Here is a 22,888-nt window from a genome sequence, read left to right as displayed (position 1 = left end):
TCTAGTGTGACTGCAGGAGCTGGTGGCTGACAGTAAACTGAAGAACTGAATAAGTCCCCTGTGTGTGTTGACAGCTCAAGTGATGGAGGTATATTTGAGAGAAAGAGAGGGAATAGATGATGAATTAAGAGGAGGACACAATGTGTGCTTTTGGAAGGAAGCCGCTTTTAATAGGAAGGAGCAATACTGTCTTGGAAGTGGTCACTGTCTATTCCATACCCAGTGGTAGCAGAGAGTGGGAGAGGAACAGCCACCATCTGAGAGAGTCAGCAGTGTCCTCAGGGCTAGGCTTCCACTGACAGCAGAGGATAAGGGTGTTCAAAGAGCTTGATGTAAGGGGATTGTTGACATGATCTGTAGTCCCAAAGGGCAGAGCTTATAGGGAACTGAAAGACTTGGTCAGCTGGAGATGAGCTAAGCTATTTGGGGGAGGTCTGGGGATGGGAGCGAGCAGAAGGCTTGGGTGTCCAGGTGTCATTGGAGTCTTTGTGTCAGAGGCCTAGGAGCTGTTAGAGTTGTTTGTGTGATCTTTTATCCCACTTCATTCAGTTCACAGAACAGGCCCCCTGGTAATTCCAGGACCAAAGTTATTGGTATCTAGGCCACAAGGGGCCTGACATACTGAGTTGTCTGTCCCTTCCTACTGCTTTGATGTTTTGGGGCAGGCTAGCCACATCAGGCCAGAGAGCTGTTGGTCCTTCTACAAAAGATCTAGTTCAAGTTCTAGAACCTCAGGCTGTCATAGCTCTAACTTCAGGCATCCTCCAAACTGGCCTTTCATCATTGTTCTCATGTGCTGGGTTGCTGCTGGCAGGAAGCTCATGGGAGGCAGTAGTGCTTCACCCTACTATAGAGACTCTGGGCCTTTGTGAACTCCTGATCTACCATTGAGTTCAGGGCATACCACCTCCTTCAAGAAGCCTTCCCTGACTTGTGCACAGGGCTTGCATGCTCCTTTCTATATTCCTGCAGAAACAGCAATTTTTTTCAAAAACATTTTAGGCTTCACAGGCCACATATGGTCTCTGTTACACATTCTTCTTTGTTTAATTGTTTGTTGGTTAGCTTTTTACAACCTTTTACAAATGTAAAAAACATTCTTAGTTAATTGACTATACCAAAATAGGCCACAGGCTAGATTTAGTCTATAGGCTATGGTTGGCTGAACACTTGTTCAACTCACCATTACAAGGCTTTGCACATTAGTTTTTGAGCTCCTAGGGGGCAAGGACTGAATTTTATACTTCAACATATGACACAATGCTATGTGAATGAATTAGTGATGTAGAATAAAAAATTATCTGACATATCCTAATTTTATCATTTTTTTCTGAACACCTGTATCTCACAAGTTAAATAAATAACCTCTTTAAGACCTTTCAGGACATCCATTAAACAGATTCACACTGAACTTTCAGTGATATGAAATGGCTATCATTTACTGAGTTCCTTGTACACAGCAGGTCTTTTTAGAGTCCTGAGGACACAGAGCTAAAGCCAACATTGTGTGCCACATGTGTGCATGCATGTATGTATGTTCTCATACATGTGGTTCAAGTACACACCACTCAACTTGTGTAGCCAGGGTCACACTGACATGCCTTCTGTGGTCTCTGCTCTCTGGCTGGCTAACGTGTTAATCCCACTTCTCTGGGGGACTTAATTCACTTAAACAATCATATAACTGCATTTTCAGCATCATTAGGTACCTAATTACATGACTAAATGTCCTCAGTCAGGCCACATGAGTAAATAATCATGATTTAGATGGCCACGTTTTGTTATTGGGTTTCCAGAAGGCTTACCAGTTGTCAAACAGGAGGCAGAAAATGTTTTACTCCTTCCTTCATCGAGATTGACAGGCAGGATCTGCAGGGCCCTGTGTCCTGTTGGGAAAGCCAGCATGATGGTGAGGGCAATGGGAGGTGGAGGGGACTGTGTTGCCTTGGATACTAGTTCGAAGCCTCAGGTAGAGACTGTCAGATGAAGGCAGTGAGTTGAGTGCTAGCATTTTAAAGACAGACAGTACTACTTGTTCACAGGGCATGTTAAGGGGAGGCCTGAGTGACCCAGAGACAGCAGGACCCCCAATTTAGGACCAAAAAGGTCAAGTGCAATAAAGGGTCCTGGCAGGAAGGAAAGTCAAAGGAGCAGGAAGCCAGTGAGGGGCCACATCAAGTATGCTCCTTCTCTGTCCCTGGGAGGAGGGTGCTGAGCCTCATCATTCTTCCATGTGCAATGGAACTGTGAGTAACCCACCTCATTGGGTGGCTGTGAGGATAACATGAGCTGATGCATATAGACAGAGAAGTAGGACTTTGCACACAATACATGATAGCTGATATTGTGCAGGTACTCCTGTGATTTGTTTTTTTCTGCTGGAGTTGTGTTTGAAAAGGGTGCTAGGAAAGAGGGGCATTTTATTTTAAGTATTGGGAACGTATTGCTTGGGGAGGGTGGTGACAAGAAGGGCAGATGCACATCAACATACTGCTTTTTACAGAAATCATCTTAAAGCACTTCCAGGGGCATTCTGACATGCAGCTTAGGAAGCATAGGTTGTGACACCAGAGAGATACATGTGAATCCTGGCTCCCTGCATCCAAGCTGCATTCAACCATCTCCAACTCTGAGCTCACTCATTTGTAGAGAATGATGCACCAGTATGGCTCCCAGGGGGCAGTGTCCAACCCATGAAAAGTCTTATCCTAATGTATTTAAGGACAAACACACCTCACTACACCACACAACACACACCACACACACTGCCACCACTGCCACCACCAGCACCTTCCCAACACAGGACCTCTGGATTCTGGGTCTCTCTGGTGGGGAGGTACAGGTGGCCGGTTCCTGTAACTTGGGGACAGGGAGGACTTGTTTACTTTCTGATACAGTTGTGCTTCCTGAGCACTCCTCTCTGTGTTGTTGGCCCTCCTTTGTTCTCTGGATATCAGGGCCAGGAAAGAAGTTCAGGAAATCACTGATTCACCTCACTTTGTATCAGACAACAGAGCCAGGAAGTTGCCTGCTCCTGGTTCAAAACCCTATGCTGTCTTTGTCCTTGGGGAGGAAAAGCTATTTCTCTTCACTGCTTCTGTCCCACAACCCCTTGACCCCATCCTTCCCTGTTTTCCTGGCCAATGGAGATACTCTATAATATGTCCCAGTCCATCACCCAGGCACACCACTTCTTCATTTCCCCAGCCTCTCTGTCCAGGTCTTGTAACAGATATTTCCATCACATGAGAATTCAAAAGCAAAGAAGCCATAAACATATATATATATATCTTCCTTCCATCCGTTGATATTCCATGAAGCAAATCAACTGTCATCTAAATTAAATGTTTCTTTTATAGAAAGTGATAAATGCCATGCAGACTAATCAAAGAGGGCCAACAAACTTAGACTTGTTTCACTTCAGAATTTTGCAGGTGTGTGGTTAAGGATCAACAACCTGTTAGTATGTAATGACCAACAGGTGAACTGGCACATTCCTGCTGTTTTAGTGCAATCAATACAAATAGAACTCTTTGTCCATCTTCCTCATCAGTGATTCTAGCACTTCAGAAGCAGGTTTGAAATCTAACACATAATCTTAGGGGGTGAAGAGTAAGTACAACTATAATAGGGTACAGACAAGAGGGAAGCCCCCAAATAGGGATTGGAATGGGACCAAGAACTCAAGGTGTCCAGGAAATATTATAAAGATATATAGGATGTCCTCACCCCTTCCCCCCAAAGGTGTGAGTTGGAGGAAGGCATACATGGAGCAGGACCGTGCAGAGCTATTTTGTACAGTAACAGCTTTGCAGCTAACCTCTGGCATGGTCATTTAACATATCTACAACCTTTAACTGGTTTCATAGATATGTTAAATAGTTGTGGCCATGCCTTGAGCAAGGGGGAGGAAAATGACTTCCACCCAAGATGTAATGGGGGAAGGGGGGTCACCTCCCCCTGGTTACAGTGCCTGCGTGAGAGTTTGGAGAAGATTGGCTCCATGACATGGGGCCATGCCTGCCAAGACTCACTATGGCAGCCCAGTAAACCTGGAAGAATACAGGAATGCTGGCAGGTGTAACTGATTGTAGGAGGAGTCAGAAATGGGGCTGCAGAGGAAGATTGGTAGGGGTATTGAAACCCAGTCTTGGCAGCCATGCAGAAGAGAACCACACAGCTTTGGTGAGAGTGAGAACCACGTGGCTTTGGGGTGCTCCCCTTTGCCACATGGCTTAGGAAGCAAGAGAGACTTTGCCTGGAAGAATAGGGGTGAAAGGACTCTTACTGGTGGTCCATGAGAAGGTGCCACATGACATTGGATTAACTGGAGATCCTGGTGGTGACACAGCTGATGGTGCTGGGAGCCTGAATCATGGACTTCCACTTCTTTCCTGAGATAGGCACCCTAGATTAGGGCAGAGGGAGAAGGAAGGACTGTGTACATCTGTGGGTATCTTAAAGGACCTTAATACTTTAATAAAGACATTAGGTCACTACTCTAGGTCTGTGTAGCTTTAAATAAACATTTCCTCTTCACAAATCTCTGGCATTGAGAGATGTCTTTCCTCTGGCAGTGGACATAGCAAACCTAGTGGGGGGGTCCTTTTGATAACAGTATATCATACCCACCCTTGGCCCTGTTCTGTAACACAAACACAATTTTCTATTTTGTCACACTGTTGTACTAATTTGTTAAGCAAACCAAGCAACAGAGTGAAAACAATGAACAAAAAAGATATTCACCATCTATAGATTTGGATCTGTTTAAGTGGTCAGGATTAAGGACTCTCAGATAAGTCAGATGGTCTAACAGGTTTCAGATCATCTTATTCTTTTTAATATGAATTCTTTTACATTGAAACAAATGCAGCTTTTACATTTTACACCTTTCAAATAACTATTTTGAATTGTGTTTTGGGAAATAGAAAAACTATGGTTTTAGGTCAAAGAAGAAAAATAATAGGAATCATTAACAAAGTTCATTATTGATCTGCCTGGTGAATAATGCCATTGAAGAGTCTTAAAGATCAGGTTAGAGAAGCTCAGTCTTCTCTCGTGGGCAATGAGCACGTCAGAGAATACAGAAAAAAGGATTCTCTGGAAATTCTGAAGTAATGCAGGGATGAAGAGAAGAAAAGGCTTCTCTCTTCCAAGTTTAGAAATGCACTTGCAAGTTATCCAGAATGAATGAACATGAAACAACGACAGACAAACAGAACTAAGGGTAGTGGACATAAAAGGGAGATATGGTGTGAATTGGAGGCTCCAGGAAGGTACACCTGATAAGGCTGGAAATCTTGAGGATTGGAGAGTTTGAGGTTCTGGCAAGTGTGTAATTACAAAGTCGATATGTGTAATATAAGTGATTAGGAGGGTTTGAATAATGATTTATAATGATCAATTAGTTTGTATTTAAATATAGTGAGTTATTAAATCACTTCCATAATTACATTATTTACAGTAATTTTGTAGTAAGTAATTTTCTATTAATAGTAAGTCATTTACTATTAATACGTGTTTCAGATATTCAAATTTATATAAAAACAGATAGGTTTTTAACCATTGGCAGGAGGCATTGGTGAGATAAATGGAAAGGATGAGTGAGAAGGGAATCTCAAAAGCTTTCTTGGGAGGTTTTTTAAGACTAGCAATGGTCCATCTATACAGAAATCTTTGCAGCTGAGGATCTGGCCTGAGACTCAAGTAGGTGGGCTGTCTCACAGCAGCAGCACAGCCTCCTACTCATGGTTCTCAGCTCTGGTTGTACATTTGAATCAGATGAGACCCTTTATAAAATGTCCATGCCCAGGTCCCATGCCCTAGTGCTGCCAGATAAAATGCAGGACACCACTTATATTTAAATTTCAGATAAACAACAACAGTTACTTTTAGTGTAAGTATTTTCTAAAAATTACACACCTAAAACCTAAAAACTATTTAGTTTTTTGTTTTTGTTTTTTGTCACCTCACTAGATAGACTGAGAATTTCCTGGTAGGGACATACCCAGATGACATCCCTAGGGTCTCCCAGGCCTGAGCCAAAGCCACAGGCACAGCCAGCTTGAATCTCACATTGTCATCTCACATGTTCACACCCCACCTGTCCCACAGGAGCCCCGTGTAGGTCACACAGTCTCCAATTCTATTTTACATTCCACAGTTCTGGCTCCTGCTGTTCCCTCTGACTGAAATTCCCACTTCTGGCCCATCTAATGAACATACACACATCAGTCCACAATAAAATGGCTCCCCAACTGGGGGATGCTTATTCTGAACTTCTGGCAAGAGTGACCTCTTGTCACTGTGGACAAGACTCATCAAATATGTCAGAATGACTCCTGTCATTGCAGGAAAGGTGGTGGAATATTCCTCCCAGTGTCCCAGCATTTTGCAAGGTGGCTGGCACATCTTAGGTGGTTGTCAAAAGCTGAGTGGAAGCTCCTCTCAGCAGTGTAGTGAGATGCAGCAGGAAATATCATCCAGGTGAGCAGTTATGAAAGCAGGCATTTGCAGTCATTGCTACACCAATGGACTTGAGTATCTATTAGATGCTAGGTAGTAAAAACCACCTCCTATGTTCATCTCTCCACACTGCAGAGAGTTTGTTACTTATACTACTCCTGTGACTCTAATGACTATCAATGATGCTCCTACTGATTCCAAGGAAGGGATTTAAGAAGCCTCTCTGCATGCCTTCCCCAGATATCAGCTCAGCAGAATAGCCATCTGTCTGGGCCTCCTGCCCACCCCTTCAGTCTGCCTTTCTTCTGGCTTCAGCATTTGTTAGCCTTGGTGTATGGGAGAAACTCATTTTTTGATATTTCAGGGAAGACCACCTGCACATTACTGTTTGGGGTATCTGAGCCAGGAGCTGCTCTCCAGCCATGCTGCCAGCCTTTCCCATAAAATCTGAGTTGCTGCCTTCTCCAGCAGGTCCTCTGAAGGCAGGACTCACTTTCATGTACCCATCCTGTGGGTCACCTCTGGGTGGCAGTACCTTTCAGGGAAGGCTCTAGTCACTGGGCCAGGCTGCCATGTGGCTCTGCCTAATACACCCTGTGCAGAAGATTGCTGTCTTGACTTTGTCTGGAAGGCCATTGACCTCTATGCATCTGTGTGCATCATAGCCTGGGCAGAGCAGAGCTGGGAAGTCTCTGGGCTCATGTTGGCTGCTTTTGATGTATCTGCTTTCTGCTGGAGCTCCCCCTGCATCTTATCACATGGATGATGCTTCTCAGCAGAGCCTACTTTCAGGGGATAGCCACAAGCCTGGGGTACCTCTCATTAGCTGAACTTGCCAGACAATCTTGCCAGCAGGTACTTGTATCCACACTTTATATAGGAAAAGATTCAGGCTCATAGATATAATCACTTGCCAAGGACAGAGTGAAATGTTCAAACCCAGACTTGCATCCAAGGGTCCCACTATAGCCCCAGCCCTGGCCTGCCTCCTAGGGTGGGGCCGAGCTGGTGATGGGGGCCTCATCAAATGAGGAGGTGGTGATGGCCCTGGGGGCCAGCAGTGGTGATGTGCTTTCCATCTGTGGTCTCTGCGGTGCACTGGGCATAGCAGCTCTGTTCACAGAGGCAGGGATGACTAGCCCATTTTACAGACTGGACAACTAAGGACAGAGAGGCCTAGTCACTTCCTCAGAAATAGTCTGCTAACCCAGTCTGTCCCAACCTAAAGACAGGAAGTTTAACAGTGACCCAAACCTAAAGGAAAAGAGTTAACTTTTGAAGGTAGAATTTCTGTCTTTAACTGGGGTGTGCATGGTGTGTGGGATGGTGGGCAGGAAGATGAGTTCTTTGATCTTCCAATCAGAACTCCTAGGATGGAGGAAGGCAGCTGAGGGGCCAGAAAACCTGCTTTCAAACCATATCACACTTTAGACAAAAAAACTTCAACACCTTCTATTTCCTAGACTCAGGTCCTACCCATACAATGGCATCACTAGTGCTTCACAGAGGATTCTGTGGGGGCTTAACCACACATACAGTCCTCAGACACCCATAAGAGGTACAGCTCCCACTGCCATGTGCAGAACCCTAAGACCTCTTGAGACTCTTTCAACACCCCTCCTTGCCAAGCCTTTGTCCCCAGTTGCTCCCTATTGCCTATGGCCACCAGAAGCCTGTTTTGGTGTCTAAGAAAGTAAAGAAGCTCCCTGGGTCTTACTGTTTCTGTTCTGAGGGTTGGGCTCTAGGGATGGGCCTAAGAAATCAGCTGGTGAGTGGTTGGGCCCAGGACTGCTTTATCAGTACCAGGCCTATTCTGCAAAGGCACCTGGTACTCCTGCAGCTCCCTGATATGAGGCTCAGCCTGCTTTCTTTTACTGTGGGAGCCTTATCAGAGGCAGGCCTGGTGAAAGAGCCATTTCCATCAGCATGAACAAAGCCGAGAGGAAGAAGGCCCCCAGAAGAAATATAACGTGCTTGCACTCACCCAAGCTGGCTACCTGCCTGTGAGGCACAGATCTACACTCAGATGGGGCTCAGGACAAGGCACCCCACGCATCCCTCTCAGGAGCAAGTGGAGACCTTCACACATGGGTCTGAAGTTCACAGAGACCTGAGCTGAAATCAGAATCTATTTCTATAAGGGTGCTAACGTTTGGGTTTCCTCCTCCTCTGTGTGTGTGTGTGTGTGTGCGTGCATGTGCGTGTGCGCGCACACATGAGAGTGTGGTGGGGGTAGGGCCTGCAGTGCTTAAGCATGAAGCCTTTTGTCTCCTTAAAACTGTAGCACAAAAGCACACAATGTCATTGACAGGAGGACACTGGCTACCTGTAGGTGAACCTGTTGGGTGCAGAGGTTGTAGAACAGTGTGACATGGAAGTGCAGTGCTGGTATTGTGGTTTTCTATTGGTGTGCCCTTGGGGCAGTTTCTGGGACACTTTTCCCAGAAACACTCAGGACACCTAGCTATTGGAGGACCTAGACCCTCTTCTCAGCACATGTACAATAGCACACACCTTCCAGTGGGCACAAGGAGAGACACCCAGGTTCCCTGGCACAGAGAGAGCTCGGTAAATGCCAACACCTTCTCCACCCCCTGTCCTCCCCTATGACAAGCTGCAATGAGGACCCAATGAGATAAGCAGTGTGAATGTGTTTGAGACTCCAAGTATAAACAGATGCCCAGGTGGCCAAACTTCTAGCAGGGCTGCTAGGTAAAGGTGAAGAATCAGTCACTTAGTGCCTTCACTAAGAGGAGTGCCTTCACTCCTCTGAAGGAGGAGGCACTCAGAATGAGCTACTGTGCCATATAAGTGTCTCTGGTCTCCTCACTGGACTTCCTTAGGACTGCTCATCAGACTAAAGGTGTGCAAATTTATGAAGCAGGTGAGAACACCTTCCCCACACACTTCAGTCTGATGAACCTGACTGCTCATGCAACTTACCCTGGGGGAGTCGTGTCCACTGTCACCTCTGACAGGGGTGTGGGACAGAAACTGAGGTTGTGGCATCCTGGGTTCTAACCTAAGCTGTAAAAGCCTAAGCTAGTCTCTTCATCTCCCTGATTTCCAAAAGAGAAGCCTGTATTTTGGGGCTGGGTTTTCATTTTGCCAAAAGGACTAGGGGAAACTGAGCATGGTATGGGAGCTTCCTTCCCTTGGCAGATGGCAGATTGTACCCCAGGAGCAGCATCCCAAGACCAACCTGTCCACACCTTTTCCTAGTTCTCTTCATGCCTGCTGGACTAGCCCCTGCAACCCCAAGGGGAAGGCCACTGTTCCATTGTCTCTACTGGGCTGGTACCCCTACCTTACATGGACCCAGAAAGTGAATGAAGGACCAATGCAATTCCTCCAGCCCATGTGTCCTCAGTCACATTTCCAGCTGCTCCCTGAGAGTCCTCAGTGTCCTGTGAACTGCAGGTACTCACACTCATTCCCTGTAGAGCCTAGCACAGCCGTCCAGAAAAGCTTCACTTAGAAGGTAAAACTAGCCATTGTCAGAGAGGCTTTGGGAACTGCCGTGGGTGTGTGTTCATGCACACCCACAATTAAGGCATCTTTAAGGACCAATGAGAACAAACTGGACGTTTGATGAAGCTCCTCCTGTACCCTCTCCCTGCATTTTAGGCACTCCTCAGGAGTCCTCCACCATCCTCTTCCTTCCATGCAGCTCCCACCACAAGCCATGCTAGCCCAGGCCCTGCTCTCAGTCCCTTGCTAGAGAATTAGCTGAGATGCTGAAGGGCTACTGTCTCAGGTCCATGAACATTCTAGAGATCATGAGCAAGTGGCTTGGAGGACCCAGGACATAGGAAGATGATGGAATTCCAGCAGTTGCAACAGGTGCTAGGAGGTAGTCCCATTATGTCTCCACCACCTCACCTGTCTGACTTCATATTCTAGTTTCCACTTTCCACCCTTCTTCCCCAGCCACACTGGCCTCCTAGCTATTCCTAATCAGGCCAGGCCTCTTCCTGTCTTGGGGCCTTTGCACTTGCTATGCTTTCTACCTCCTATGTCTTCTCTCAGATATACCCAAGTTTGGCTCCCTGGCTGCCTTTAGAGGAGACTTCTCTGGCCACACTGTTTAAATAGCACCCCCTTTTACCCCTTGGCCTCCTCTTCTTGGCTTGATTAGCACCATCTGACAACTGAGCATTCTACTCACATATCACCAAATCTGGGCTATAGGGGGAAAGAGTCACCTGGCTGACTTAATGTTTCACCAAAAAACTCTTCATGAGATGTGATGTATGAGCAGGCATGTTGTTGTAATGAGGCTGCCAATCACCAGTTGCCCATAGCTGTGACCTTCTGAATTATCTGAATAATTTCCACAGAGGAATGTTCAAGAGTAATGCAAGATTTGATGCAGATTCATTGCTTTACTCACTCATTTTGAATGTGATGGCCACATAGTACACATGCTTACTCAGTCCACACTGACTAGTACAGTGAAGTTGTCATTGTTCATGCAGCACATTCCAGTCCACTCTCCTTGACTTCTAGGTCACGTTGGTGTTGCACAAACTGCTTTGGTCATATTACCAATTGCTGAACTTTTCCAGAGAGACCCCATATATGTGAGTGCTTCTGTGTATGTGTGTGGGGGAGGGCAGGGAGGGAAGGGTGAGGTACAGGGTAATGTAGGGTTAGTCAGTTTCTTCCTTTTGGTGACCTGCAGTTCCAGCATCCTCAACATCACCCTGTCTGCCTCTTAAGAACCTGATGACTGAGTTTCTGTGGTGCAAACAGTGCACTCCAAAAGTTACCAGAGATCTGTGTCCCAGTCTTGTCCATCTCCTATACCCGACTGTGAATTCTTACAAGGCATATAACTTGTCTGAACTTCACTTTATTTTCCAGTCAAAAAGGGAGATAGTAGCTCTTGACTGAAGAAAGGAAACATTTTAAAGTGCCTAGCAAAGTATAACACACATTGCAGTAAGATTTCAACAAAAGACAAAGCTTCCAGGGGTGGCTCTGTAGTGGAGGCATTCCAAGAACTGGTGGGGGAATTATTCTCTGCTGATGACCCTGTGGTGACCCTAAGAGGCAGCTGCTCACTGCTCACCCAGGGGAGGGTGGGGCTGTGTGTGGGCTGGCCAGGGCTGGCAGAACTAGAATAGTCACAACTGGCCCTTATGTGGTTCTGTGAGCATCTCATTAGCAGCTGCTAGGCAAACAGGTGGGGGCTGGTGGAGGTGGGCAGAGTCAGCACACATGGCCAGGGTGGGGTGGATAAAGAAAGGCTTTTTCTTCTGGGGTGAAGAGAGTGACCTCAGGGACACATGGGGCTGGGCAGAAAGGACAAGGGTCATGGCAAGTTCCTTATCACAGTGACTGCCTTGTTCTAGAGGTGGAAGGACACACCTTGCCCAAATCTTGACAGTGCCAGTGATGCACAATGAGGTCCTGGGGAAATAACCTCTTTGAACTTTAGTTTCCATGTTTCTAAACTGGCATTGATAATATCACATTCATGTACCACATAGATCCTGGCAGGTGTGAAGGAGCAGGGAGTGGGCATTCACCAAGTATTATACATCAGCCTGCCCTTTGTGCCTGTGCTAAGATCCACATCAGCACCTCTGTGCCCCAATCCAGAGTAGTTGGTACAACTCCAAGCAGGCTCTTCTCGGCTCCTTTTGGATGCCTCCCTGGGTGGCCCCTTTGTACTGAGGTCCCCATCTTTATCTCTGCCCAGATCTCCCACTGAACAGCCTTCCAGCTGTCACCTGGCAGTCCCTTAAGTATCTGAGAGTCACCCTGCTCTCAAAAGAATCTTCTTCTTGATCTTGTAATGCATAATTCTATAAGGAACAATAATTGCTTCTGCAGTAATGAAACAGGGCAAAGGAAACTTATTTTTAAACTTTTAAATGAAGAACAGCCCCATTTCCTAGCTTAAAAAGCCAAGAGAGCCCTGGCTGGCGTAGCTCAGTGGATTGAGCACAGGCTGCGAACCAAAGCATTGCAGGTTCGATTCCCAGTCAGGGCACATGCCTGGGTTGCAGGCCATGGCCCCCAGCAACCGCACATTGATGTTTCTCTCTCTCCTTCTCCCTCCCTTCCCTCTCTAAAAATAAATAAATAAAATCTTAAAAAAACAACCCAAGAGAGTAAGAGAAAGATCAAGATGGAGTTAGAGACACAGATAGAGACAGAAAGAGGGAGTCCTAGGTACCCTCAAGCATTTACTTTGACTTTGTGAATCTTTCCAGAGCAAAGGTCAAGGCAGGAATAAGAGCAGCCACTGCATCTGCCCAGCCCAGGGGTCCTAGGGAATTGGGCAGGACTGCCAGGGAAGGAGTGTGAGAATTTGAGGTAGGGCAGCCATGCAGAGGAGCATCAGAGTACCAGGAGGAGGGCAGAGTAGGGTGGGGAGATTGACAGTTTGGAGACCAACAGGCATCCAGCTCTTTAGACTTGAATGGGCAGAGAAAGGGCTGCAGTATGACCTTCATCAGCCTAGATGCTTTGTCTTCATGGGTCTCTTCTCCCCAAAAATATTAAAAATTGTTTTTTATAGTGGCATTGGTATAAAGACAAATGTAATATTTAGTCTTAAAAGTTCACTTTTTTCAAGTTTAAAATAAATAAACATTTGTGTGGATCTCTAAAAGCACTGTAGAGCATTGTGCCTAATGTGCACATTGAGCCTGGCTGAGCCCTTCCTAGAAAAAGCTGCTGTATGTGCACGTGAGCAGGCGGAGACAGCTGTGGCTCTCAGCAAGTCACATCACCTCTCGAGTTTCAGTATTATCACATGTAAAATGGAGATAAAAATACCTCCCACGGGGTTGCTCAGGGTGAAATGAGATAATATTTGCAATGAAGATTTGAGTCAGTCACCAAAAGAGGAGAGTGGGTCAGGATAATTTATAGAATTTGTAGAAACGGGAAAAAAAGAGATTGGGAAATTAAAGAAAAATAAAAATGGACTACTCCAGACTTCTAGCCATAGCAGAAATCAATTCACTAAAATGAGAACTTCAGGGTGGCAATTCAAATGACAAGTCAGTCCCAGGGCACAGTCACAGGAAGCACACTGTTTCCCCACAGAAGCTTAGGCTGAGGTGCAGGCTGGGAAGGGAGGAGAAGAGACCCTTCCAGGAGAGGGGGGCCCATCTTTAAAGAGCCCGTGAGAGAGTCCCTGCTGTAAACCTGGTCACAATGGCAGTACCAAGGAAAAGAAAACATGACCATGAGAGAAGACATAGAAAGGTACAGTGCACAAGGGCCTGGTGGAAAGGGAAGGGGGCACCACATATGTGCAGGATAGGGCACGCAAGGACCACTGGACAGGGAGGGGTCACTGGGCTGAACCAAGGGGAGCTCAGAGGTCAGTATAGGTCACTGAGTGGTAGGGTCTTACACTGGGTTGGGAGGGGATTCAGGTACATCCGGGACCCATAATACTCACTATATAGGTCAGGCTTTTACACTGGTTGGAAATTCACATTCATTCATTCACCATTCATTCAGTGTTTTCAAAGAGTCTTCTCTTCCCCATGAAGAACAAGACAGTGAGACCCCTTTTGATAAGAGGCTGGTATTCAGGTAAGGCTGTGGGGACAAGGATGGCCCACCCATGGTATCACACAAAGGAAACTTCTGCTGAGCCTTCGTCTGTTTTCTGGGCTGCTCTTCATATATTTTGCCCATTCTTTGATAGAAACAGAAGAGGCAGGCATGTTGGAGGCAGCTCTAATAGCTCCAGAAGGAGCAGCTTCCCGGAGCTATTACAGGGCAGTTCCCCTGCTGGGTCAGAAAGCCTTGCCCCTACTCAGGACCTGGGCAGACTGTGCCATCTTGTCATTGGGTAACATGCCCAGTAGTGAATGGGCTAACAGGGGTAAGACCTGGGAACAAGGGAAAGGTGGGCATACTCAAGACTGAATAAGTCACAGTGACAAACATGTATTAGGCACTATTCTAAGAACTTTATCTATGATGGTACATTTAATCCTCAGAGCAAACTCTAAGGTAGAAATGATTATTATCCCCATTTACCCAATAAAGACTAGCTATAGAATTTGTGGGGCCTAGTACAAAATGAAAATGTAGGGCCCCTTGTTGAAAACTTAAGAATTTTATGTTGGCAACAGCAAAGCGTTAAAGCTAGTGAGTATGGGCCCTTCATCACATGCCCATGGAGCCAGCCCTGTCCTGGATAATGAACTGAGAGGCAAAGAGGCCAGGCAATGTGTTCAAGGCCAAACCTAGGTTAGTGTGGGTCCACATTCAAACCCAAATTCTTGAACTATAATGCTGGTTGTTAACCACCTCCTTGTCACTAACAAATTGATGCAAAGTGTATTTGGACTAAATGGCTCAAAAATGTATGGAAGAGGAACCTGAACTGGAATATTCTACTTGTTAAAGACCATGTTTAAAGTTCTAGAGACAGTGTTTGACAAGCATCTCAAGAGAAAGTGCCACTTCATAGCCAGTGGACTTTGCTGACTGGTGAACACAAGAGCCACCACAGACAGGGGTCCAACACAAAAAGCAGGCATGAAGGCTTTATCTGGTTTTGATCTAGCAACCATAATATCCTTCCTTTTAAGGTTCTGTTGAGAATGCATGTGCCTACAGCTATTAATAAAATGTGAAAATTCTCCTTTCCAGGATCCAAGGGGGAAAATGGCAGAGCTGGGGCCTAGTGCCAGCAGGCAGCTGCACAGTCGAATGCCTCATAAGAACATATGAACATGTGTTTGCATGCGGGAGAAGTAGGGCAAGGGCTCCTGGCTGTGCTCTCTGCAGCTGATGTGCCAGTGGTAGATCTCATCTGAAGTTGAGATAAAATGCCTCCATCAGTGTATGACAGGTGCAGTGAGATAACTGGGCAGCCTTACTTTAGCCTCACCCCTCATAAGCACTTCAGTTTTGGCAATAAGAGAAAGGACATGTAACTTTAACTTACAAGAGTTTGCTAGAGAAGCAGAAACAAGAGGGGATATATAACAAAGTGTCATAGAGTTATTTATCATAGTTGTTTTAAATTCTATTCAATAATTCTAATGTCCCTGCTATGCCTGTTTCTGAGGCTTGCTCTGTCCCTTTGCACTGTATTTTTTGCCTTTGGTATGCCTTGAAAGTTTTTTGACAACTAGGAAAAGTAACTGCTATGTTATGGTGGAGAGGTAGGGTGGGGACACACTCCACAGTCCTGTCATCAGGTCTGTATTTAGTGAGTCTGTGCCTCTGCACTGTTACCTTCTCTGTTTTTGTCTTTCCTCTTGTGTGGGACAGGTGGCTAGGGGGAGCTGCAGTTGGGCATTTCTCTTCTCCTGGGTCCATTAGGCTCTAGTGATACCCCAGAAGGTCAGGCTCTGGTTCACTAGATTCTCTGAGGGCAGGGCTGATTGAGAACAGCAGCTCTGATACAATTCTAAATGGTTCCTTTCCCCTCCTCCTGCCAGAAACTGGGGTGGAGCATAAGGGAGGTGTTTTTCTCTGATATATACCTTGGGAACCTGGTGGAGCTCCATAAGGTAAATCTCATAATATTGTGGAGCCCTGCACCCCTCATGACTGAGTCTCCTGGAGTCATAATGCTCAGAGTTATCCACACTGAGCCTCCTAGAATTTGCCAATATTAAAAAGTCATTATGAGAGGTGGTAAAGATGTCTGGCCAGAGGAAGAGTGAGGCTTCAGAGCCAGACAGGTGGCAGCAAGTCCTGCTCAGCCACTTTCCCTAGGCAGGGCAGGCCCATCTGCTCAGGCCCAGTGGCACATCTGTGAGGTGGTGATAACCACAAAGGCTCTGTGGCTTTGGGGGCGGGTGGGGGGAGTGGTGCAGAGGCCATGCTGAACCTGCCCCACCAGTGATGGACTCAGTGTCCTGGGCTCCATCTCTCGTTAGCATGGGAGGAAACTGGCTCTTGCCAGCACCTTTCATTTGCACGCTAACATTTGTTCTTGAAGAATGTACAAAAATGAGCATTCATAATAATGAGCATTCATAAGGGCAGGAGCCAGCATTCCCTCAGAAGTTCAGATTACACAAGAATCTGAATGGCATCTTAAGCAAAGTTGGGGCTTGTGAGGGAGGCAGGGAGAGGAGGGGCAGGGAGGGAGAACATGAAATAGGACTTAATATTGAGTGGGAAGGAGGGCTAGGTAGTGACTGCTGGGGCCCATCAGCCATATTTGTAGAGTCCATTTTGGTTTGACTTTCTGTCTGTTTCAATTTATTATTTACTAACCTCCATGAATGTGCCAAGTTCTAGACTAGATAAAAGGTGCTCTGGCATTTGGAATGGACATAGGCCTGGGAGCTTTGGCCTTTAGGTCACCTCTGCAGTTATCCATTCATTTCCAAGTCACTTCCTGAGCACTAACCTGGACCAGTTCTCACACAGGAGGGAGGGAAGTCACAGAGACCCTTGGAAGGTCTGAATTATGTAAAGAGGGCAGACCCAGGAATCTGTAAGGGCTCAAAAGTGTCCCCAGGACCATGGTGGGTGGTTTTCTAGTGTCAGAAGGGCCCAAGGAGGTGGGAATGCATAAACTAGACCTAAACTGACAAGCAGGTATGAACCAGGAAGACAGTGCATGTGGGCATGTTTATGGGGGTGGGGAGGGTGAAGCAGGCAGTTGTGAAAGTGAAGCTGGAGAGGCAGGACAGTGCAGACATGAGGAAGAACCATGAGAGGAGGCTCCAGGGCCAGCCTGAGCTGGCTGTGCAAGGCAGGGTGAAAAGCTGCAACTGGTTGGATGTGGGTCAGGCCTGACCACAAGAGAGGGAGTGATGGCTGGCAGTGGTGAACCAAGGGACCACAGGACTGGGTGAAAAGCCATGAGCTATTTGGCAGGTTCTGAATGTCTGTGCCACACACAATCCCTCTGAGTGCAAAGCTAGAGCAGTGATGTCCCAGGTGCAGGTCCCACAGTGGGAGGGCAGCAGAAAGCCTCACCGGGTACACAGGGACAGGGGCAGCAGGTCCACATGTACCCTATGGCCCTCTCAGTTTGGCCTCTGAAGCTCTGGTGTCTGCAGCCTGTGTTCACAGCCTGGCTGAGGCCTCAGTACTTGGGAACCTTGGAGTAAGGTCATCCCCTTGAGTGTTTCATCTGCAAAACAGCTAAGAAAATGCCCATGAGACCAAGCTGTGGAGGGTGACCAGGGAAAGGCCCACCACAGGGCTTGACATATAGGTGCTGCTGCTGTCATTATTGCTACATTGTCAAAAACAAAATAGCAGCTGTCTGCAAGAGAAGGAGATTACCAGCACCTGCAGGCTGGGTTTTCACTGATAAAGTCAGTTAACAACAGCCAGAGATGCCACTATTTCTGGGCGTGGTGCCAAGCCTTTATTCTTATGTGATTCCTTTGAAGCAGCTGTTATTACTCCCATGTACAGATGAGAAAACTGAGGCTCTGAGGTATTGTATACCTTCCCAAAGACAGTAAGTGTTGGAGGTAGGATCAAACCTAGGGTGACTCCACAGCATGTGTGGGACTGGGGTCCCTGCTCTGCCTCTAGCTTGCCATGGGAGGGAGGGCATGTCATTATCTGGGGTGTGTTTCCCATAGGAGGCAGGGACCTGACAGAAAATGGACAAAGGCCAGAAAGTGGTACTTTCCCAGAAAAAGAACTACATTATCTTCTAGAGCTACAAAAATTTTCCCTAGCCTCACTCATAACTATAGAGGCACAGTCAAAAGTGACACTGTGTTTTACTCATCAGATTGGCCAAGATAAAAACTAAACAGTGTGACCGAGAATGTGGGGAAATAGCAACTTTTATTGGCTATTGGTAAGCATCAGTAATCATGTGACCTTTTGGAAGGGGATTTAACGTTTTGAAGGTGCACATTATTTGTTCCAGAAATTAAATTCTGGGGGGAATTTATCCTAAAAGTATTTGTACACATGCATGTAAAAATTTTCTTACAGGGGCTGTCATGTTAGTACTCTGTCTGGTTAGAAAAGAATCAAATAAAGGCTGTATATAACCTAAATGCCCATTTGAGTAGAAACTGGTATAATCTTTACAATATATTCTTAAGGAAAAAAAGCAAGATGAAGTAAAATACATAAAATAAATTTCATTTTATAAAATAAAAAGTAATTGTATATACATAGAATACTTCTAAAAGGATTCTCATAAGTCAGTAAAGTACCTGCCCTTGAGGAGGTCAGAAGGTGTCTTCCTCTTTCCTATTATTAACTCTTCATTCATTGTTCAAAGTTGTTTATTTTTGTTTTTAGTTCATGCTTGTTGGGCCCATTGTGTTTGCTCAGTTCCAAGAAGGTGTTTCAGCTGGGATCTCAGAAGGGTATCTGCTACCCAAAGAGGCAAGCAGACTTGACTTGTCAACCTCCCCTTGCTTGACTGATGAGGGGCCTCTTCCCACTCAGTGTAGATAGGCTGATGTGTTGTTCCCACTACAAACATAGAGTGCCTCTTACCTCACACACCTCTGTTTCCCAGGATATGCTGCAAGTCCCAGAAATAACTGCCCAGACATGGCACCACTGGAAAGGCCCAGATACTTACTATGCCAGTGCTACTCCACCAGTACCTGTAGAGGTTGAACAATGTCTCAGATGGAATTCCATTTGGCATTTGATGCAATACTTTCTGCTCTGTCAGAGGCAGCAGATTCTATATAAGGCTGCCAAACCTGGCCATCTCCTTACTGAGCACTGACCTCTTTCATTCAAAGGCAAGACAATGGATGGAACTCATTTGCAATAACTGTGGCCTTTGGACTTATGAGGGCCTAGCTGCATAGGGCAGGCCTGGCCTAGGCGGGGAGCAGTGGGTCCTCTCCATTCTAATCTCTGGTTCTGATGAACAGTGATGTAAACTGAAACATCCTGCCTGGGTTAGCAGTGAGAAATAGGGCCTCATGGTTCTCTCATAGCAGAGACCCTGCCATAAATCAAGTCCTAAGGGTAATCTGGAACGGTGTGCAAGTAGGGGCTGCATCCCTATTAGTTCCAGGAGGGTAGTGCTTTTAGTCATTGAATCCCAGAGAACTGCTGGGGGAGGGAGCAGGGGTAAGGCCCTGGGGATGGCAAGGCTGGTCCAACGAGACAGGGAATGTGGGCAGGCCTGAACTTTCTCAGCACCTGAACTAGAATGCTTACAATGGTTCTGTCCCATCAACGATACCACCCCACCCAACACACATACCTGAGCTCAGTAGTGTCTTGACCCACACACAGTAACAGACACACATGCAAACACATTAACACACATGAACTAACAGATCCACAGTCTCAAGTAAAACAAAGATGCCTAACACACCTAGTATGTTTCTATCTCTGTGCTGAGCCATTTTCACACACTGAATTCTCACAACCCAATGTGGAATACCTTATAATCCTGTTTTGCAGCAGATAAAATTGCAGCTAAGGCTTGCCTCAGTCCTTGCCTAATAAGCGGCACACATGATCCCAATACAGGCAGCCAGGCCCCCACTCTGTGACTCCAGTCTGCATACCCAGACCCAGTGAGCCACACAAGTGCACAAGGAGGCACACGGTACATAGACACAGGCCTAGCCACAATCATGCACTTGGAGTTCACCCGCACGGCCTCCCAACAACCCCGGTTGGGTTTTAAAGACCTAAAACAAGTGCATGTTTTAGGTATAAAACAAGTTGGTGTCATGGATACCCGTATTATTACATATTAATTATCTAACATGATTGTATCATCGAATCAGAATGTCTATTCTCTCATTGTTTCTGATGACATAACCAGGATGGAGGTAAGAAGAATAAACATTCATTTCTTTTATGAATATAATTTTAGTTTTTGATTGCAAAGCCCAGAAGAGGGGGTGGGAGGGCCCAGCAATGTTTCTGAACAGCCTCCCAATGAACCTCAGGGTGTATAATTTCCTCTCAACAACAAAAAGTGAGCGTTTCGAAAAGAAACAGAGCGTAAAGAATGACAAACTATCTGTGCGTCCCTTCCCAAATCCAGCCGGCCTGAGAACAAGCAGAGGGATGGTGCTTGGTGTTTTCTCTGAAGCACCCCTTGTCCCCTGCATCAGCTTCTGACGTTGTTTCCGGGCTGCTTAACGCTCTACCTCTCCTCCTTCTTTCAGTAAAAGTTTTTGCCACAGATACTTTTCAGCCAGCGTGCAAAGAAATGCAGGGAGCAGACGTGATAGCGGAGGTGCCAGGAAGCCCCTCCAGGCAGGCCCAGGGTGTACAAGCCGCGCTTGAGGGTCTCAAGGGTCCAAGGGTCGGAGAGCGGGGTGGGGGTGGGGGTCACATTGCCCGGGGCGTCCGGGTTGGTGGCTGGGGCGGCGCAGATCCTGCGAGCAGGTGTTGGAATCTCTCAGCACAGTTCTAGAGTTAGGGTTGGGGGTGTGGGTAGGGCGGGGACCCAACGGGAACCAGACTAGGACTCCAGGGAACCTAAGTGCCTTGAGCCCTGGGAAGGCGCGAGTGTTCCGGACTGAACCCGGCAGGCAGATCAACCACAGAGGCGGGGCGCGGCCAGAGATCTGTGTCCTCGGCCCCTCTTCCCCTGTTGGCCCCGGCTGGAGTTGGTCCGGGACCGCGGGACCCCTCCCTGCGGCGAGTACTCACGGTGGTGGTCGTTAGGCGAAGGGGTGGTGTGGTTGTTCATCGAGAAAAGGGCGGGGCGGGGCCGGTCAGCGGTGGAGGAGCCGAGTGGAGCTGCGGAGGGTCTCACCGGCCTGGTCCTGACCCGCTCACCAGCCAGAGGAAGCGGCTTTTGGGTCACACTCCTTTGCGCGGGACGAGGGGAGGGGCTCCGGTCCCAGATAGGCAGGCTTCATTTATTTATGTGTGTGTGTGTGTGTGTGTGTGTGTGTGTGTACAGACTTAGCTGGTGGGGTTTCCACCCTGTTAACAGACACACACGCCCACTTCTGAACTCTTCCCTGCTCTAACTTTCCTGCGCAAAAGTCACATTTTTCTGTTTCTGTGCCCTACCAGTCTGCAGCTACCAGATACAGAGGTTGTAGTTGAGAATTCCCCCGTGTGGACTGAAAAACGCCCGGATGTGACACAACGGCCTACCCGGACAGTGTCTGGGACGGTGACCAAGGAGGGACAGACCTGTGTTTGAATTTTAGCTGGTTGCTCCGTTATTCAAATGGTGTGGCCTCTCACAGCTGAGAGTATTTGTGGCCAGGAAGAATTCCTGCCTCGCTGGCCCTTCAGGGGCGCTGTCCCAATTCACAGGCTAATGTTTGGGAAATATTCTTAGAAAAAAAGGATTGCTGGACAAAGGCCACGTGCTTTATTTGGATCACTTTTGTCTGAGGCTTCCAGTCAGAGTGAAAGTTTGTGGAGAATTCACTTTACTTAGATATGAAACACTGTATTTGGATTTTGACACACTCATTTGTTTAATGGAGTCTACCCACATCCCCCACAAAAAAATGTAGTGTTAAATGTAGCAGTATATTCTTCTGTCCTCAAAGAAAGGAAGGGGGCTTAGATTATGTCACCCTTATATTAAATCTCAGCCCCAGGAGACACCCTGTATGTACTTCTTACTTCTGATAGCTGATCTTCCTGTGGAAATTTCCATTGTGGTTTATCCAACAGCCCTCAGTGCATTGCTGGGAACACCCCCAACCCCCTTCTGCAATCCTGGGGCAGCTTTCCAGCTGTCTGCACAACCCTGTGCAACCTGGTGGCTCTGGTGGACCACAGTGTCCCTAGTGTTACTGCTCAGCTTGATGAGGCCCTTCATGATGGACACAAGGAAAGGAGGCAGGGAGTCCCTGAGCGAGTTCCAATGTTTCTATCAGGACATAATAGAAATGGAAATCTCTTACTAATTAGAGAGTGAATTACTAACTTCCAGGCAGCCTTATTTGGATCACAGCCTTATACTCTTTGGGTATAAGTTGTTGGTCTGAAACTGAACTAAAATTCGCATTTCCAGCTTCTACCATTTGAGCTCTGATCCCTCTAAGTGAAGGAGGCAGCTTCCTCCTTAGAGCTTTTGTTGTGGTTTTTATCCTCTTTTCAAGAGGACGGATGAAGTTGGGGTATATAGCTCTATGACTCAGAAGGGCAAACTGACATGGTGACTACATTTGCCAGGCTTTTGCTATGAGCTCCACATATTTTATCTCACTTAGTCCCCAGAGTAGTCTCATGAACAAGAAAAGAGCAGGGATTGCAATGTGGTCAACATGACTGCTTATTCCTGGCTCACCACTTGCTACTTTGCTAAGTGACTTTCCCTCCAAATAGTCTCATGTATTAATGACATATACATCTGATGTGCTCTGAAGTGGTTGGTGCAGGTTCCTATTGGAGGCTCACTCATTTACTAAGGTGATAAATACAAAGACTTCTTAGCACTGTAGAAAAACTGTAAAACTATCATGTGAAATACACACACACATAGTGTGCCATGATCACAACTAGATATAACTGCATCTACCTACAGATAGGA

General features: G+C 46.7%; 1 protein-coding gene across 3 annotated transcripts in view; it reads right to left on the bottom strand.

Annotated features, from left to right (window-relative positions):
- The window catches only part of GYPC (glycophorin C (Gerbich blood group)), a 36,990-nt gene extending 15,662 nt beyond the window's left edge, over positions 1-21,328 (bottom strand). Inside the window, exon 1 of one of the 3 annotated variants that reach the window (XM_036023549.1) lies at positions 21,037-21,328. In XM_036023549.1, the coding sequence (XP_035879442.1) occupies positions 21,037-21,076 (40 nt within the window). In that variant the 5' untranslated portion in view covers positions 21,077-21,328. Of the gene's footprint in view, positions 1-1,805; positions 1,921-21,036 lie in introns of those variants that run through there. The other 2 variants (XM_036023550.1, XM_036023548.1) reach the window with 2 other exon arrangements.
- Between the last annotated feature and the right edge of the window lie 1,560 nt (positions 21,329-22,888).

This window comes from Phyllostomus discolor, chromosome 4 (assembly GCF_004126475.2).
Source record: "Phyllostomus discolor isolate MPI-MPIP mPhyDis1 chromosome 4, mPhyDis1.pri.v3, whole genome shotgun sequence".
Taxonomy (NCBI): Eukaryota; Metazoa; Chordata; class Mammalia; order Chiroptera; family Phyllostomidae; genus Phyllostomus; species Phyllostomus discolor.
Note: the sequence above shows the minus strand (reverse complement) of the source record. Positions and strands in the feature narration are given on the sequence as shown.